This window comes from Triturus cristatus, chromosome 1_2 (genome assembly GCF_964204655.1).
Source record: "Triturus cristatus chromosome 1_2, aTriCri1.1, whole genome shotgun sequence".
Lineage (NCBI taxonomy): Eukaryota > Metazoa > Chordata > Amphibia > Caudata > Salamandridae > Triturus > Triturus cristatus.
The window spans coordinates 844,984,533-845,002,683 of record NC_140580.1 but is presented as its reverse complement, the minus strand read 5'-3'; the positions used below and the strand labels follow the sequence as shown (position 1 = coordinate 845,002,683).

Genomic DNA, 18,151 nt, shown 5'->3' with positions numbered 1-18,151 from the left:
CCTCCTAGGTGAGGGGGGGGGCAAGTGGACCGTACTCTCCTGGGCATAGGTACAATAGTAGCCAGAGAGCCATAGAGCACAAATGGAACCCCCAACAACCCCCTACGTTGCCCGAGTGGAGGACCGGCATGGACTGGTGTGCCAAGCAGGAAGAGACGATTTATATTGCCTGGGGATGGCCCCGTAAATTTGAGAAGATATTGGGCAAATGGGGTAATTACATTGGACTGTCAACTGGGTCGGGGGCACGATCTCCAACAGTGGGGATTTCTTTTGATTTTCTTGTAGATCTGGGTGCGGGAAAGTGATTTCAAACTTTGTTGTTTGACACTATTGCACTAGTGCTGCTGTACATATGTCTAGAATCAGTACAAGTTGTTTATTTTTTTTTAAATCGCATTCGGGCCATTGCAGAATCTGAAAGCATGAACTGCTGGACAGTATTTTTCTCTGGGAAATGTGGCAAACCTACCGGCATACAGTGGTTCTTTTTAGCATGGTGACTAAAGGGCAATACAGACCTGCCAACTCACACAATACCACATTGTGTCACACAATTTCGGCTTCCTTCACATGATCACAAGGTGAGCTGGAAACCATTGCAGAGGGTGGATCTCCAGCTAGTCTTTTGAGGCTACAGGCAGACGATGTCCATTAAGGGGTGTGGAAACACTTCAGGACATCACCAGCGGGCCTCAACAACTTTTTGTTCTCGTTTTTTTTGGTGGAAGGAGGAGGATGAAGGAAGCAGAGGACTGGGGCAGAAAGCCCTCTGGGAAGTTCTCTGAATAAAACCCTGCCCCCTCCAAGGCAACCCCCCCCCCGCACATGTCAAATTATGTTCTCAAGTTGTCAGGTCTAGCAATAACATCAGCCCTGCCAAGTGTCACTCAACATGGGTTAAGCTAACGCAAATCCATTGGTGTTTCCGCATTAATGCAAAAACATATTTTGTCACGCAACTCCGAGCTTCACCAGTCATTCAAATTACAGCGTCCATACAAATTATTTGTTAGTGGTACACTGCCCATAGAAATCGACTCTGCCTTTGTCAGTTCACTAATTAGGTCCGTCTCCTGCAGCTCTTCAAAGGTGACGAAAGGCAAGAAAAGGTCAGGATTGTCCTGATTATGTCAAACTTCTGCCGCAAATCAGCTGGGTACACAGCTGCAGAATGCCAACAGCAGACAGCTTTGAATAGGAAACTTCAGTCTGCAGAGGGTCACACCTGGAACTATTAGAAACAGCATGTAGACCCGGCACATGGCGCTTGTAAACAGGCAGCTTAAGACCAGCAGCCTGACACCATGATTTGGCTGTGCTCCCTTGCCTCCAGTCAGGGACTTGTCCGAGGAACTATGGATCTGTCACAGTGACTGTAATGCCATGCTTTCCTTTGACAAAGAGTGAGCTGTGTTGGCCCCATCAAGTTAACGGGTGCTGCGGACATCGAGCTCAGGGGTGGGTGTCATATTCTTGGCAAACTTAATCCGGTGTCTATCTAGAAGGTAATAAAAGGTGGATGCAATGCAAAACATCCACCACAGTGCGCAGCTGGTTTTCCAATACTTGCAGACAATGGATGTTTTTTTACTCCATTCCTATCCAGTTTTCTGTAAAATGCACCTTTTACGAAGGCAAGTTGGCTCACCAAGGTATTCAAAATGCTGACCAGAAAAATTTGCACAAAGATAGATACATATTATGCATGCAAATGTAGTGCTTCAAAAAGAGTGTTGTGTAGAGTAAACAGGAATCCTTTATGAAGTATGCACCTTTGACCCGCCTTCTTTTATGATGAAATATTAGGAATATTTTCTTGTTTTCAAAGGCTGGCAAACACCACTGGAATACTGGGCCTTAAAAGGGAAAACCAAAAATACGTTCACCAGAATGCAAAGTAGTTTTGGCAAAAAATTTCATAACTAGCAGTTACTATACATAACATTGGGTCACTTGGAAGCTATTATTTGACTTGAGGCCATACTAATAGGATAGATTTAGCATTAGATTTTTGACGCTACTAGACCAGGTTTTAAAGCGTGTTCATTGGAGAGCATGATTATTTCATAATTCACATAATCTTTTTTCCTGTAGTTGGCCCTACTTAATATAGGGATCCCTATTTCAAAGAGTGTGTTTGTCACAACTGCAAAAATATTCAGTTTGTAAGATTTCATGAAATAATATCCATTTATGACAAAGTATCTTAGTACATTGAGGCAGTGGCGTCTTAACGCATGGGCACGCTGGGCAGTTGTCCAGGGGTCCGACTAGCATAGGGGCCCAATGCAGACCAGAATTTAACTCTAATTTTCATTTAAACTATTTTATTCCTGTGAATGGTTGTGTAGGCTGGGCCCAGTGCACTGCTTTGCCCGGGGGCCTATAATGCTGTTAAGATGGCACTGCATTGAGGCATTGGTGTGAAGAGTTGCCCAAAACTGCAAGGCTAAATAAAAGTTTCAACCATGGCAGAGTCTTTTATCTGTCTGAGGTTGAGCAAAAATTGCTTTTGTGTAGGCAATGACAGATGTTACTGAGAAATGGATGACTCAGGCCTCCGGACTCATTTAACAAAGTTCTGTGATTGTAGTCTTGGGACACTTCATTTGAGCAAAAGTACCAAATTAGTTTTGTTGATACATTTTAGTTTGCATAAACAAGTTAAATTGACAAAAATAAAAAGATCATGGGTGGAGATGGAGGTGAGGGAGAAAGGAAAGTAATAAGCACATTGCAGAGCTACCAAACAGCCCTGTGAATTGTGTGACCAATGTTCAGCCACTCAAAGCTTCACAGTGACTGTCAGGTTGCATTTTGTAGTTTTAGCAAAGGGGGCATTTTCTAATATTGCTATCATTACAGGGACAGAATAGCTTTATTTTACTCACAATGAACTGTCACTCAATGTCACACGTGGCATTGAAATATCACACATAAGCGCACCAAAAACATGAAAATGTCTCAAACAGGCAAACTAGAAACTTGTCAGGTATGTATGTAACATTGTGCCCGTTAGGGACCCGATTTAATATCTCTATTTGTTGTATTGCCGGTGCAGAGCTCTGGTACCGCCCTCCCTTACACTACATGTAATTAACGTTTAACTGCGTATTACATGAATACGCTGGACCACATGGAGCGATTTGTAAACAACGGTCTCATAACCATTGACTACGCATGTGCACATGTACCTTGGCGGTCATGGTATAGTCAGGCAGAAGGTCGACGTGCTGATAAAAGACGTTCAACACGTTCATGCTTTCCTGCCCTTACAATGGCTGCCGCTAGTTTGAGACCCCGCCCCCAAGACGCATAAGTAATTGGAACCATATAATACACTTTCGGAAATCTCGCGAGACCCGCAGCTTTGAATGATAGGCGCTATGCTGTACCGTAGGTTCGGTTCTCGGACCGCGCGGCGCGGCCGGCCTGTTAAGTCTCGGAACCATAAGCGGCCAGCGACTGTGAAGCGCCAACCACAGCCCACAACAATGCCACCCGCACCGGATCAGGAGGAGGAACACTGGCGGTCCTACGCAGAAGAGGAAGATGGCATGGCACAGGGAATAGAAGAGTCTACTGCGCCCGAGGAGCTAAATGACGACCCTGGAGCCAGCGAACCTGATCTTCCTGGACTGGTTGCAGTACAAGCCGCCCCAGGAGCCTGCGTAGTTCTCATACCTTCGGCACAGGTGAGTGAGAGCTGTTGATGGCACTAAGGTATAACTAGAGAGGACAAGGCTTAGACCACAAGTAAAGGACTGTCATAAACAGAGAGGAGGGACTATACTCAAACATGCTAAACATGGTTTGAGCTAGGTGCAGACAGTAGATTGAATCGTACTGGGGCCGTTTGTATAGTTGAAACTTACAGTAAATAGTACCCAACTACGCCCTGCATAATTCATGCGTCTAATAAGTGTGTTTTATTTTGGATTATACTAGAGACAAAAAGGGAATTGCAGTTTGCACACTGATAGTATTGTTGCTTTCGTGTATGCATGAGCACTGTCTAATTTTGATATATGAATGCACAAGCTGTTTGATCGGCCAGCAAGAGACTGTGGCTCTAGAGACTGGTTTTATTCACAGTAAGTTTATGTGCGCGATATGTATCTTTTAATTTCAAGTGTGAAGATGGATATCTACTTCCGTCCCTTTCCAGTGTGTGTGCAGGGATCTTTCATTTGATGCTTGGCATGGATTTGATACTCTTTGGGCTTTCTCACGTGCTCACTACATTTCATACTTTCACCACTTAATATGCCTATTGCCCTTCACTGTGACTGATTTAGTAAAGTATAACTGCCTTGAGAGTTTGGTGTTAAATTGATTTGTTTATAAGTTTATATAGCGCTAGCTAGATCCGGAAAGAAGGAGGAGCCGCCGCTGGGTCATAGATGACTGCACCACCAGAACTAGACACTTAGATGTAAAAAGTATTGTCCACCTCAAATGGTCTGCTGCTTGTAGACCATGAAGATAACTATGGTACTTAATTGGATGAGAGGCAATATTTGGATATAAGCAATTCGGTACACACAAACACATCAATAAAGGGCATATGCAGATACGCGTTTTCTGGTCTTTTTTTATTCTCAGCTGTGCTTCATATGATAGAACCAGCCAACGCGTTTTGCCCAAACATGGGCTTCTTCAGGGCAATGGCGTGGAGGAATGTAATGAATCCTCAGACATTGGATCAAAAAGGAGATTAAAACAAGTCTTAGAGTGCAAAGGAGAAGCTCTTGGTAGAACGTTGTCCAAAGAGTATGTATGATACGCTGTACTTCTAACTGTATTAGCCGTGTATGAACGAGGAGCCGTGTCCGGGAAACGTCCTGTGACCAGGAGGATGGTTCTCCTTTGCCTGTTTGTGTGTACCGTATTGCTTGTATCCATATATTGCCTCTCATCCAATTAAGTAACAAAGCTAGCTAGGCCCGAAGGTGTCGGAGAGCTTTAAATGATTGTGAACGAGTCCAGTAAATCACTTATAAGCCCCACAACCTTACCAAGGAACGAATAGTTTCTGGCAACCATCGAACATGACAACCCTGACCCCTCTGGGATCATGACAACAGTATACTACTTTTCGCTCAGTCATGCTCGCTTGTTCTCAGAGATATGTACAGAATAAATGGAGGGAACTAGTATGTATTTAGGTGTATAGCCAAGAATCCCCCTAGGAAAGAGCCTACCTGATGAGAGAGAATGAAGGGCCCTATCTTGGTTTCGAGTTGGACACCCCGCAAGGGATGTCAGACCACTGCGTGCTGGAGTGTCTGCATGCAGGGACTTCAGTGTCTTGTGTCAGCATGGAAGTTCCACTCAGCAAAGATGTGGTTCTACCTGTAATGGTACTGTGGGCCTGTCGTCCAAGGATGACTATATCAGTGACTTTTGTTCAGAGTATTTATGCAGAAGATGGTAATCCTGTTGTGATACTAAGAATCCTTATGCTTAATCCACCTCTCCACCGAAGAGATAAGAATGGCACTGGATGGCGGAGGGTCAGCAGCTCTCATCCTGCTTGACCTATCTGCAGCATTCGACACAGTGGACCATGGATTTTTGAGCCACCGTTTGAACGCCATGGGGTTTAAAGGTAAAGCTCTCCCGCTACTAACTTCCTTTCTATCAGAAAGATCTCATTCTGAATCTTGGTCCGTTTAAATCCTCACTTTTTACTTTGTCATGTGGAGTCCCTCAGGGCCCTGCACTGAGCCCAATCATTTTCAATATCTACGTTTCAGAACTTGCCCCTCTAATTAAAAACTTTAATTTAAGTCCAACATCCTATGCTGATGACACCCAACTGGTCATTTCAGCTTTAGATAATGTCAACCATCCTCTAAGATTTCACAACTGTATGATCGCCCTAAGTAACTGGATGAGTAGACACTGCTTAAAATGGAACTTGAGTAAAACCGAGGTTATTCTGTTTGGAAATCTCTCTCCAGCGGAACAGCGAATACCAAAGTGAATGCTGCTATAAGTATTGGAGTGGACAGCCCTATGCTTTACAATGAGCCTAAAGGTGCAATGGTAGGAGCGCAAGATTTAAAGGCTGGGACAGACTTTAATGCTGGAATACAAGATACAGGGAATCTTCTCTTGTGTGATACTCCTGTCTTGTCTAATGTCGCTCTAGCCTCTCCAACATTATCGATACAGACTACCTCAGCAGGCTCACTCACGTCAGCATCAGTAACTGTACTGGAAATCACTCCAACAGTCACTATAACCCCAATTACTCTGGCTTTGGCTGAGCAGGAAGAGCAAGTATTGCAACACCAACCCATTTGCAATATGCCAGAGAATGGTCATGAGATAGCAGATCTTGGCGCCACTTCTAAAAATTTGGGAGATTTACTGGAGGCTCCTGACGGCAAGGAGAAAGCTGATGGGGATGAGATAACTCCCGATCCAACGGACACCGACAGGGACCCTTCAGACTTTTATTCAATATCGGAAGGAATGGAAGACGTGAGATGGTCAGATGACTCTGAACTGGATATCGAAACTAACACTGGCTCAGATACGGAGAGCGACCAAGACGTGCGAATAGCAGAATCCCGGGAAAGTAAAAGAGCTACCATACGGAAGAAGAGGGCCCAGGGTCTAACTTGGGATTATTCCCCTGCTACCGCACTGGGGTCTCAAGAACAAGCCACCGGCTCTCAACTGACGCAGCGGTGCTCTCCAAATCAACAGGATGCTACGCTCTCCTCGGTGATGGATACAGTCCTTCTGGCTATCGCCTCTCATCGAGAAGAGACATCAAGGGATGGTCGCAAAGCACAACTTGCTTTGCACAAGGTCCAGGGCGTAGTGCGTAAACTGTCAAAATCTGTTACTGCGTTTAACACCCGAATGACAGAAATGGAAGACCGTATAGTTATTAATGAGGCAGAGGCTGCAGCTACACAGAAACAAGTGGGATTACATGAAGCAGAACTGAGTGATGTAAGATGGAAGCTCGAGGACATGGAGAATCGCTTACGACGTAACAACCTACGCGTTCTTGGAATACCTGAAAATATTGAAGGTACTGATATTCGAGCTTTCATCATTCAACTTTTCAAAGATACACTTCCTGAGCTTTCTTCATGGAATTGGGAGAATGAGGTTCAACGGGCCCATAGAACTCCAATCACTATACGAACCACGCGGAAGCAAGACAATTACCCACGGGCAGTTCTTGTGTTTTTCGGAAACTTTCTTCTTCGACAAGCCATCTCGGATAGAGCCAGGCCAGAAGCTCGACGGACTAGGGACTCCATTTCCTATTTTGTAAGACCGGACTTTTGCCACACGACGGTGGAGAGGAGATGGCGTCTGCGACAACTTATTAAACCCTTTATGGAGAAGAAAGCCTTAGTTTATCTTAATAACCCTGCTAAGTTGAAAGTTATATATAATGGCCAGACCAAATTTTTTACTTCGGAAGTAAAAGCCAAAGAGTTCTTAGACAGTATCACTTAATGGTCTATCAGTGATATTGAGAATGGGAAGAAGCCTGTTATATTGAAACACTGATATATATACAATAGAGAATTGAGAATTGTGGAAATAAGAGTTGACGTAAGGGAGAGAAATGAGAATGGATTGGACATCATTCGGAGTTTATAAAGATAGATTGATAGAATGATATAAAGATATATAAGAATTACTAGTCTTTATATGCTTCTATAAGCCTCTCTATATCTTCCTTATTGTTTTCTTTTGGGCCTTTTTTTTTTTTTTTTTCTTTCTTCCCTTCTTCTTTTTTTTTTTTTTTGGGTGGCTTGGGAGCATCTCTCCATCACTAAAGACTCTTATAGAGTCTAATTGCCTCACATCTTGGGTGGGGGAGGGGGGAGGGTTGGGTGCAGGGGTCTGCTGGGAGGGGGGGCGGGAGGGGATACGGGGGGGGGAAAATGCAGAAAAGAGCTTGATCTGTAGTATAGGAACTCTTAAAGGTTTTTTTGTTATTATAATCTACGTAAGTGACTGGAGTTTTACATCAACTATTTTGATTGATTGGAACGGAGTAAATATCGAATGCAAAATTGGCTGGTGGTGGCGCAAATTATTTAGCATTGGTGGTATCGGTCCAATGGGGAATAGTTTTGAATGGGGAGAGTAAAACTACGATGTTGGAATGTAGCGGGTCTCAATGATGGGAGAAAGCGGGCCCAACTGTTTCAACTGCTACGTCAGGACCCAGTGGACATTCTGTGTATTCAGGAGACTCACATAGCTGGATGCGACAAAAATTTATTAAAATTTCCTGGATATAACCTGATGGCAGCAACATCTCAAACATCTAAAACGCGTGGGGTTGCTATTTTGGCAAAACCCGGTTTGGGGAGTCCTAGACGTCGACTTGTCGACAAACTTGGTAGGTGGGTTGTGGTTCAACTGGAATTGGATATAACCATTTGCTCACTTTACGGTTCTAATTTGGATGACCCACAACTCTTTATTGAACTTGAACTAGAATTGGCTTCTTGGGCTGGCCCACTTATCCTGTGTGGCGATTTTAACATTAATATAGAAAAATTAGTAAACAACAGACTCCCACGGAATTACAGTGGCCGGAAACCTAAAGTCTATAGGGCAATATCTTGTCTGATGGATACTCATGATTTAAGGGATACTTGGGACACTTTGAGGCAGAATGATAATGGCTTTACCTATTACTCCTATCCCTATAATAAGTATGCTCGATTAGATTATATTATGACATCAATACATGGGACAGCCTTAATTGATATAATTAAAGATCCCAAAACTATTTCTGACCACAATGCACTTACATTAATTTTTGATTTGGATAGTTTTAATAGATCTAATTTCCAATGGTCGTTCGACCGGAAGCTTTTTTTGAACCCAGATTATATTAACTATATTACATCAGTTTCTCAATCTTTTTTCGACTGTAATCAATATAGTACATCCAGATTTAGTGTATGGGACTGTTTTAAGGCAGTAATCAGAGGAGAGACTATAGCGTATGTTGCTAAATGTAAGAAAACTCAGGACAATATTAACAAGCAACATAAGGCGGCACTTATTAACTTGGAAATAGTACATGCCAAACAAATCCAGCAAGGAACACCAACTTCTGACATACTACAAAAATTACTGATCTTAAAAACCGAAATTAATAGCTCGTTAACGCAAAAAGCGGCGGAAATATATCAAGCCAATAGAAACAGAATCTATGAAGCAGGGGAAAAAGTAGGGAGGCAACTAGCTCTCAAAACTAGACAGAAAGAGACATACAACAAAATAAAGAATATAGAATATGAGGGTCAACAGTATACCTCCCCTCAAGATATAGTAGATGTCTTTCGAAAATACTACCAAAAACTATATCAAAATGATAACGAGCATCTATCTACAAGAGACATGAAAACCTTTCTTAGCGAGTGGTTGTCGGAATCAGAGCTATCTAGAGTACTTGATCAAGGAGATAGAGAAGAACTAGAGAAAGAAATCACAATGGTAGAGTTAGAAATTGCTTTGTCGGATCTAGCCAATGGGAAAGCGGCTGGTCCTGACAAGATTCCTTTAGAGTTATATAAGGTGCTGGGCAAACAGATACTCCCCTATTTATTAGACCTTTTTTTGGGAATACAACATCACTCAGCTACACCAGAGTCTTGGAAACATACTAACATAGTAATATTTCCAAAAAAGGGGAAACCTCCCCAGCTTCCATCTTCATATCGACCTATCTCACTTATAAACTCTGACTCAAAGCTATATTCCAAGATACTTGCAAACCGAATGAGGGGGATCATTGAACATCTTGTATCCCCATGGCAGCACGGTTTTATCCCGGGGAGAGGAACAACTGACCATACCCGTAGAGTTATTGCCTTATTTGACATCATGGGCGTCACGGGGGGGAGAGATGTCAATGGTCTTACTCGATGCCGAAAAGGCATTTGATCGAGTGTCTTGGCGGTTCTTATGGGAAATAATGGAATATAATAACTTCGGCCCAGGCTTTGTCAAAGCTTTAAAAGCTCTGTATGTCAGCCCTAGAGCTAAACTATTTATTGATGGCTTTGAGTCGGAGTTTATTGAGGTAAAAAGAGGCACTAGGCAGGGCTGTCCTTGTTCCCCGATATTATTTGCCCTAGTGATTAATCCTTTAATTTTAAAGCTCCTTAACTCCTCCCAAATACAACCAGTTACGGTGGGCTCATACTCTACAAAAATATTGGCATATGCCGATGACATTGCTGTGCTTACAACGAATCCAGACGAAGCCGTAGCAGAAATAGAACAATTAACCCAGGATTTTGGTGTTTATTCCGGCTACTCACTCAATAGAGACAAAACTATGGTGTTATGTACAAATAATACCATATTTGAAAGTCCCTACAAAGTGAGAAATGCAACTTATCTTGGTGTAATTATTTCTCCTGAGGTAAAAGAGATTAACCGGCTTAATTATGATCCTTTGATTAAGGTAGTAAAAACAGATCTGAAGAGGGTAGATAACCTACATCTCTCAATAATTGGGAGGGCGAATTATATCAAAATGAGTATATTTCCCAGAATACTTTATCTGTTCCGGGCTATTCCATTGATTGCCGACGTTAGTATTATCAAAATTTTTGATTCCACGATATCTAAATTTATATGGAACTATGGTAAAATAAGGAGAGCATTACCATTACTAACTCTCTCCGTACATAGAGGTGGCCTTGGTATCCCGAACCTGACATTTTATCTCTGGGCGACATTACTCCAACAAATGGGCCCTCTCTTTAAAGTTAAACCGGCCAACCTACCCAACATAGACTCCTATATTCCTTCCATTTTTGAACTGGGATTGGGTGAAAAATGTCAAGGGCTATTTCTGAGACAATTGGAAGCGTCTTATTATAAAAAGACCAAGTTCAAGGTGATTGGAGACGCATGGAAAATCTGGAAACTGGCCGCAAAACAATTAGGTATACCTAAAATAACAAGATATACATCTCTGTGGCATAGCAAGATCATCTCATCATCTATGATAGATAATGTCTCTAGGAGATGGGAGAATTTAGGCATATATACACTTGGTCATTTTCTAGGACAAAATTTTATTCCATCTTTTGAGAGACTACAGCAGAGATTTGATATTCCATCTACAGATTATTTAAAATATTTTCAAGTCTTTACTAATATACGGAAATCAAAACTTAATATCACCTTAGATAGTTTTCCCTTTTTTTCTATTATTGAGAAACAAACCACTAGGATAGGCACTTTATATGATATTTTCTCTCAATCCTCTAAAGACGATTTAGATCGTGTGGAGAGATCCTGGGCACAAAAACTTGGAAACCCAGATGTAGATATTGACTACTCCCTAACTCTCTACACAACATTATTTTTAGCGCCCAATCTCAAAGCACAATATTTCAAAACTATTTACAACCTTTATTTTACCCCGGCCAAACTTTTTACCTGGGGAATGCGACTAGATGATTGCTGCCCTAGATGTAGCCAGGGACAGGCAAACTTAATTCACATGTTTGCGGAATGCCCAAAATTGGATAATTTGCAAACATCGATTGGAGGATTTTGGACTCAAATATTTGGGCGGATTCTTAGATCCTCCGCAACCCTATTTCTTTTAGGTTTTGACGAATCCTTGGGGTACAGCTTGGAGGAACAGAGGATTGTCTTCCTGGGCACAGCTGTTTTTCGTATCATTTTGGCTGCTTGTTGGAAAGATCCCAATGTACCTACTTTTCAGATGTGGCTTAGCCGATTTCTTGCCATCTATAAGCAGGAGACAGCTATATACAGTACAAGAGGCAGGAAAACAAGACTCCGGGGTACCCAGATCTGGGCCCCAATCTCCAACTGGTATTCAAATGTGTGATCACCCCCCTGTAGAGAGAAGGGCTGATATGATTTGATGATGTAAAACATGTAGAGATTTACTTTGCATTTTCTATATTTTATATTAATTGTGCATTCGTATTGTGCTGTAATGATTTTGTTTTTCTTAACTGATGTACTTCTTGTTGTACTAAGAATATATATATTTTGTTTGTTTGAATGAAACAGATCAAGCTCAATAAAAAAAAAAAAAAAAAAGGAAATCTCTCTCCAGCATGGTCTCCAGCTTGGTGGCTGGCCAGTCTGGCCCCTCCTCCCACTCCGGTGACTAAATTTCAAAATCTTGGCTTTATCATGGATGATAAGCTCAAATATGAGGCACAGGTGTAGAAATTAGTGTCCTAATTTTTTACCATACAAACCTTGCGTAACATTTTTCCTTTCATTCCCAGAGATACCAGAAAGACTGTTTCTTCACTGATTTTATCAAAACTGGACTATTGCAATGGCTTATATATGAATCTACAGGTTAAACTACTTGATAAGCTCCAGGCGGTGCAGAACGCAGCAGCCAGATTGACTTTGGACATCCCCAAATACAAGTTGATATCCGCAGGCATTCGGGGGCTGCACTGGCTCCCGGTGCGACAACAGATTAAATTTAAGGCACTCTCTGTGGCCCATAAAGCCATGCACAGAGAAGGATCGAAATTCCCGTGGAAGGTTTTCAACTGGCACTCACCAAGTAGACTTCTACGATCTACCAATGCAAAATTGATTACCACCATAAGAATCAGCAAAGTGAAATGGGGAGGAAGGATTTTCATTAACAGCACAGCTAGGCTGGCAGCTCTACCCCATCGTACCTTAGGTTCATACCCACCCTTTTCACTTTCAGAAGAGAACTTAAGACCTGGCTGTTTAGGAATCAGTAATGCTCTAGCTTAGTAGCTGATGACCCGCAACCGCCAAGACACCTATGGGTAGACTTGCACTATAGAAGTATATTGAACATAACACATATGAGGCTAGTTTTCGAAGAAAACCACACATTTATTTGGTACCTAACTAGGTAAAAGGTCACCGCCAGAGCCGTTATGTAGAGTAAGGTAGGACAAATGTAGGGAAAAGTTCGTTCAACTACCTAGGCCTATATTGGGTTGCATTCTGGCTCATAACAATACTCTTATGATGCATGCCTCCCTAAACAAAAGCATGCCAGTGCACTTTACACATTATGCATCTGCATGTAATATTTTGCACAATGCGTTTTGTTCTTGTGGGGTTGTAATGCTGTTTTATTCTTTTGTGGTTGTAGGGTATTTAACCATAGCCGGAGGACAAGCGGTTATGCACGTGTAGGCTGATACAATTATTATAATTGTGGGGAGTATATCTCCAGTTTCTACTGTCACCTAATTCTAGACCTAACCCTTAGGCTTTAAGCAGTGTTTTATCAAGTTAGCTACACAGTGCTGCTGTAATAATGAGGAACTTGACCTTTGTATTGGACTAATAAACGTGTTTTATTAGTAGACTTGCACCAATAATGTGTTGTTGGCCCACCTTTATTTTCACTAACAAGGCATAAATATATTTACTTAATCTGCACATCTGTCTCTTTGATTACTACAGTTGATTGCTTTTGAGTTTTTTTTTTTAGCACTCTTTATATTTCTAGTTTGGGATCTATAGTCTGAGCGTGTCCAGCAAGGCAGCAATGAAGCAGTGTAGCCAAGTGTTGCAGTGATAAATAGTATGAGAAAGGCCTCATCCCGTGTATATGATTTCTGAATATCACCATTGACCTAACATGTACAGTGAGCATTGTTGCATACAATGAGCAGGGCATGTATCGATAAGCCTGATAGCACTATATGAATGATGGTGAGCTGTCGCAGGGAGGGAATTCCCAATAGCAGTAATTGACCTGGAGAAACACAATGCCTGAGACTGTTGCAGGGATTCTGCTCATGCACAGAACTATGCGCAGGAAACCAGGACCTCAGTGAATTGTGGTGTACCAAAAACTCACCTCAGAACCCCTATCCGACCAGCATCAGTGTCCCATTCGTTATCCGTATTTATCTCGCAGGTCCCAATGTATAGTCAACCTAGAACAAGCGACTTAGTGTATTCTCAGGAATGGTGGGAATCAAAAAATACCTGTTCGTTATTATTCTCATATCAGTCCACAACAAGAATAAACAGAGACACGTTAAAGTTTAAAGAGTTTATTTTATAAACCTCGTGTCCTAAGATGCAGTACTTTGGCTAACATAGGCAGACAAGTGATTAAAATCAAAACCATCAGCATTGTTACAATACCATTAAAAAATGAAAGGAGAGATCATATTACAAATGACAGTGGAATACAGCCACCTTCCTTTCGCTAGTAAACTAATATTATTATATTAACAAAAGGTCTCTAGGCTTGAATGGCGAACCCCATACCGTAAAGATCAGCTTAGTTGAATCACATCACAGGATCAGGTGTGCTCTGCTCCTGGGAAAGCTCTTCTTCAGAATGTATGTGTTAAGCATGCAGCCTGCAATATTAAAAGCGCTCGACTCTCAGGTATTTTCCGCTGTGTGCGTGTTATGGCTAAATAGTGGGCCGATCAACCTGAACTCAAAAACATGCATTGTCTAGCGACCCAGACTGTTTTCTTTACACAATGTTCAGACCAAGGTCGCAGCTCGCGGCTAGGGATGTGAACAACAGACAGTTCTCATGTGAAGAAAAGGCGAGCAAGCATCTTTCAAATAATAACAGGTTACTGCAGTGTCGTGTGCAAAAGCAGCAAAAGTGGCAAGATGGCTTTCTAACATCTAACGCGGTTATGCTAACTTAGCAATGTATGTATATACATTGCAGCCCTCACTACAACCCCCCCCCCCGATCGGACCACTAACTAATAGGGGTACAATTAAGGAACGCAGAGTTCAAGTTCGATAGAACGTAACTAAGAGCACTAATTGGAAATCCATGTAGAGGCAGTGAAGGCTCGAAGAGAAAAAAAAAAACATAAATAGGGGTAAAAAAAAATTATGGATGGATGTCGAATAAAAAATTATAAGTTTGTGCAAAGGAATGTTGGACGACATCCAAGTTAATCCATCAACGTATAAGCACAGTAAGTAGCAACAGCTTCCAAGAGGAAATCATTAGAACGTCCCACAAAATTGTCTGCCATCCAGTTCAGCAAGGGGAATGAACACACATGTTCTTCGACAACTGGAGCCTCCAGTACCATCAGAGGACAACTGGCGTGTTCTTCAAGATAACTTCTTGCCAGGAAGTCATCTGCAGCCGTACCGATGTCCCAATTCCCTAGGACTCCATGTGCCGCTCCACAGGCCATAATCCTGACACCAGAACAGTCCAACTCATGAGCCACTTAGGGACACATTAGTCGATCATAATCCGGGGCAGGAGACACCGAGTTTGACAAGCACAAATCCAGAGCCCATTGGAACGGACATTCTAGGCAATGAAAGACAGGTTGTACACATGTAAAGTAGGAAAACCGGAAGGACAATCCATAGGCTAAGCTCAAGGTTGCCAGTGGTAGTGTTCCATAGTATTCAAGCATCCGGTTATGAAGATGGAGCAGCCGGGACAGGCTCTCATGGGACACAAATTGTGCAGCCATTGCGTAGTAAGCAGAGCAACAACAGCACCCCAGCCACGAGGGCGAGAATCAACGGGAGACCTCCAAAGACGCTGGAAAAAATAGAATTAAAAAATGCCGGGATCACACCAAAAATAGTTTGGAAGGAGGTCACGAGGCCGGAGCCCACAATTTTGAAAAAATGTGCCAGGCCACTTGTTGACGAGGAATTAAAGATAGTCTGAATCAGGGCACCAAAATGAAGTGGGAGATCAGTATCCAAAAGCGCTTGCACCTTGGTGCGTGTGTTTGCTACGTGAAGGACAAATGTTTCCCGGGAAGAAGTCAGCGCGACTTCTTTTTGAGACAATAGAGCCCTTATTCTGCTCATCTTGTTGAACTCAATTTCAAGGTTTTAATGGAAGGCCAGATGGAGACATCCAGCCGCCCATGCGTGGGTGGGAAAAGGACGTTGTTACAGCAGACTACTCTCTGTGATACAGTCACTATGTAGGGAATTCCCACTAACATCCGACAGCAAGCTTCATTACTTAAGAGCAAATAACTACCGTTAGCCAGCAGCGTGAATGATGGTGTAATAGTTGGCACTGGCATCCCTTTCAGGATTCAAGCTAAATTAGGAGCTTGCACATTGCAAGCACCATGCAATTGAATGTGCCGACATACTACAGAGTGATCCGGAGTGGAAGTGCACTCTACACCTTTTTAAGTAGACCTCTTTACCGTCTCTCACGCACCTGTATGTGAATGGGAGTGACCAAACTTCATGCAGGAAGGCAGTACCTAGTTGTTCATATCTGCCTAGCGCATAGTGTTTCATGCAAGAACCGAACTTAAACAGGGGAAATGGTAATGTAATTAACCCGTGGATAAGCCACACAGCGGAGTTCAATTCGGCCACAGAGAAAGGCAAAGGTTCTAACTTTTCAATGTGTAGCAGTGAGTATGTTGCATCTTTCATGGACATGAACTGTTGTTTTGCAGTTAGATTAAAAGGAAGGAATAAAGATGAAGTATTCATGTAGTCCCAAGGGACTTTCCCAGCCTTTAACGTTTGCAATGTCCATGCAAATTGCATTATTGATTTTGACCATGATATAAAACAGACATATCATCCTGCACAATGTCAACAACAGATGAAACGATATTATCTAACGTGTAAATTCTGGAAGAAAGGGTGTTAATGCTATTATCTATAACAGCCAGTACTTTTTCCATATTGGCTTGATCAATAGCCCGTAATCTGGAAGCAGCTTCAATTTGTGATAACTTCCAAACTTCGTTATAAACGGCATATACCCATCTTTTGGACCTGCCACCTGCAGTACCCTTAACAAAATCATTCAAATCTATTTTGTCATGTAATTTGGAAAAACGAAGTTTAACAGATGCCAAGGTGGAATGTTGCAGCCAAGATTGGCATAACTTCCCTACAGAGTAGGTAGTTACAGTATGAGATGATTCAAAACGGGGGTCCACACGAATCTGCGTATACCCCGGATTTAAATCTAGAAAACGATGTTGACAGGAATCTGAGCTCGTTTGCCATATTAACCATCCTTCCGGATTTAATTTGGAAATATTGAAGGATGCGTTAGAAACGTATGACTGCAACGCATCAAGGGACAGATCTGTATGATTATCCCAATTAGGATAAGCACCCAGATCCGGAGTAGAGGGAGAATTTAATTTTTTAGAAGTAGCCAATCCAAAGCAGGTGGTCTGAAAAATCGTTGAATTCAAAAACATCATGTGGTTCGGGATGAGGCAGGCACGATGCAAAGCTTCTGTTCCTTGTACCTGCCACGGTTTAGAACCCCAAACCGATTTTAAGATCAATAGTAGCTTTCCACAGTTCATAACCTTTTATTGCCAAATCATCCATAAAGGATTTTGGATATAACCATTTCGTGTGTGTCAGACTAACTTTCGAGGCAGACTCAGCTGCCACTTTAAAATAAAAGGAGGCAGGATTTGAAACACTGAAATCAGAAAAATATGTGAATTTGTTCACTAATGTGGTGGAGCTGCCCAGCCTTGGCGCTGGACAATGTTCCCATTGTGTGTAATTTACAAAATTTCTAAACGTATTGGCTTTATGAAGGAAATGATTGCCATAATGTTGATAGCAAAACTGCTCACCATAATTAGCAGTATCTAAATACAAATCCTCAGCAACAAACGCAGCATAATATTTCAAATCAGAAAACAGTGCTTCTATGGCTTGAACATCCCAATCATCTGAGCGAATGCTTTGCTTAACTACATCACCCATAGAAACATGAAATACATTTGGTACATTGATAACTTCAGTGGGACCATGAATTTGATATTTAACAGCATCCCACGCAATCCCATCTAACACAGGCCAGGCAGTAATCTTCACAAAAGTCTGGTCCCTTTTCATTATGTGTGATGAGGAGTGGGGGGCCAAAGTTCCATCAATTAGTCTAATTGTAGATCTTTCTTTTAGGTAGTGACCGTTCACAAGGCGAAAAAATACCACCACAAATCCAATGGACATGAACAAAAAAATACATACGAGCACCAGCCAAATGTAAGTCCAAGGGGGAATTAAAAAATGTCTTTTAAACCAGACAGCAAAAATAGAAACTGTTGATGGGGCATTGGAAGTCATTGAGTTAGTGTCAAAGGAGAAGCGTGACTGGTTA

At 42.1% G+C, this 18,151-nt stretch overlaps 1 protein-coding gene across 2 annotated transcripts in view; it reads left to right on the top strand.

The window, feature by feature from the left end:
* Positions 1-3,340: 3,340 nt before the first annotated feature.
* Positions 3,341-18,151, top strand: part of NOL9 (nucleolar protein 9) — a 261,084-nt gene continuing 246,273 nt past the window's right edge. The window contains exon 1 of one of the 2 annotated variants that reach the window (XM_085609003.1): positions 3,341-3,698. In XM_085609003.1, coding sequence (XP_085465129.1) covers positions 3,378-3,698 — 321 coding nt within the window. In that variant the 5' untranslated portion in view covers positions 3,341-3,377. The remainder of the gene's footprint in view (positions 3,699-18,151) is intronic. The other variant, XM_085609002.1, reaches the window with a different exon arrangement.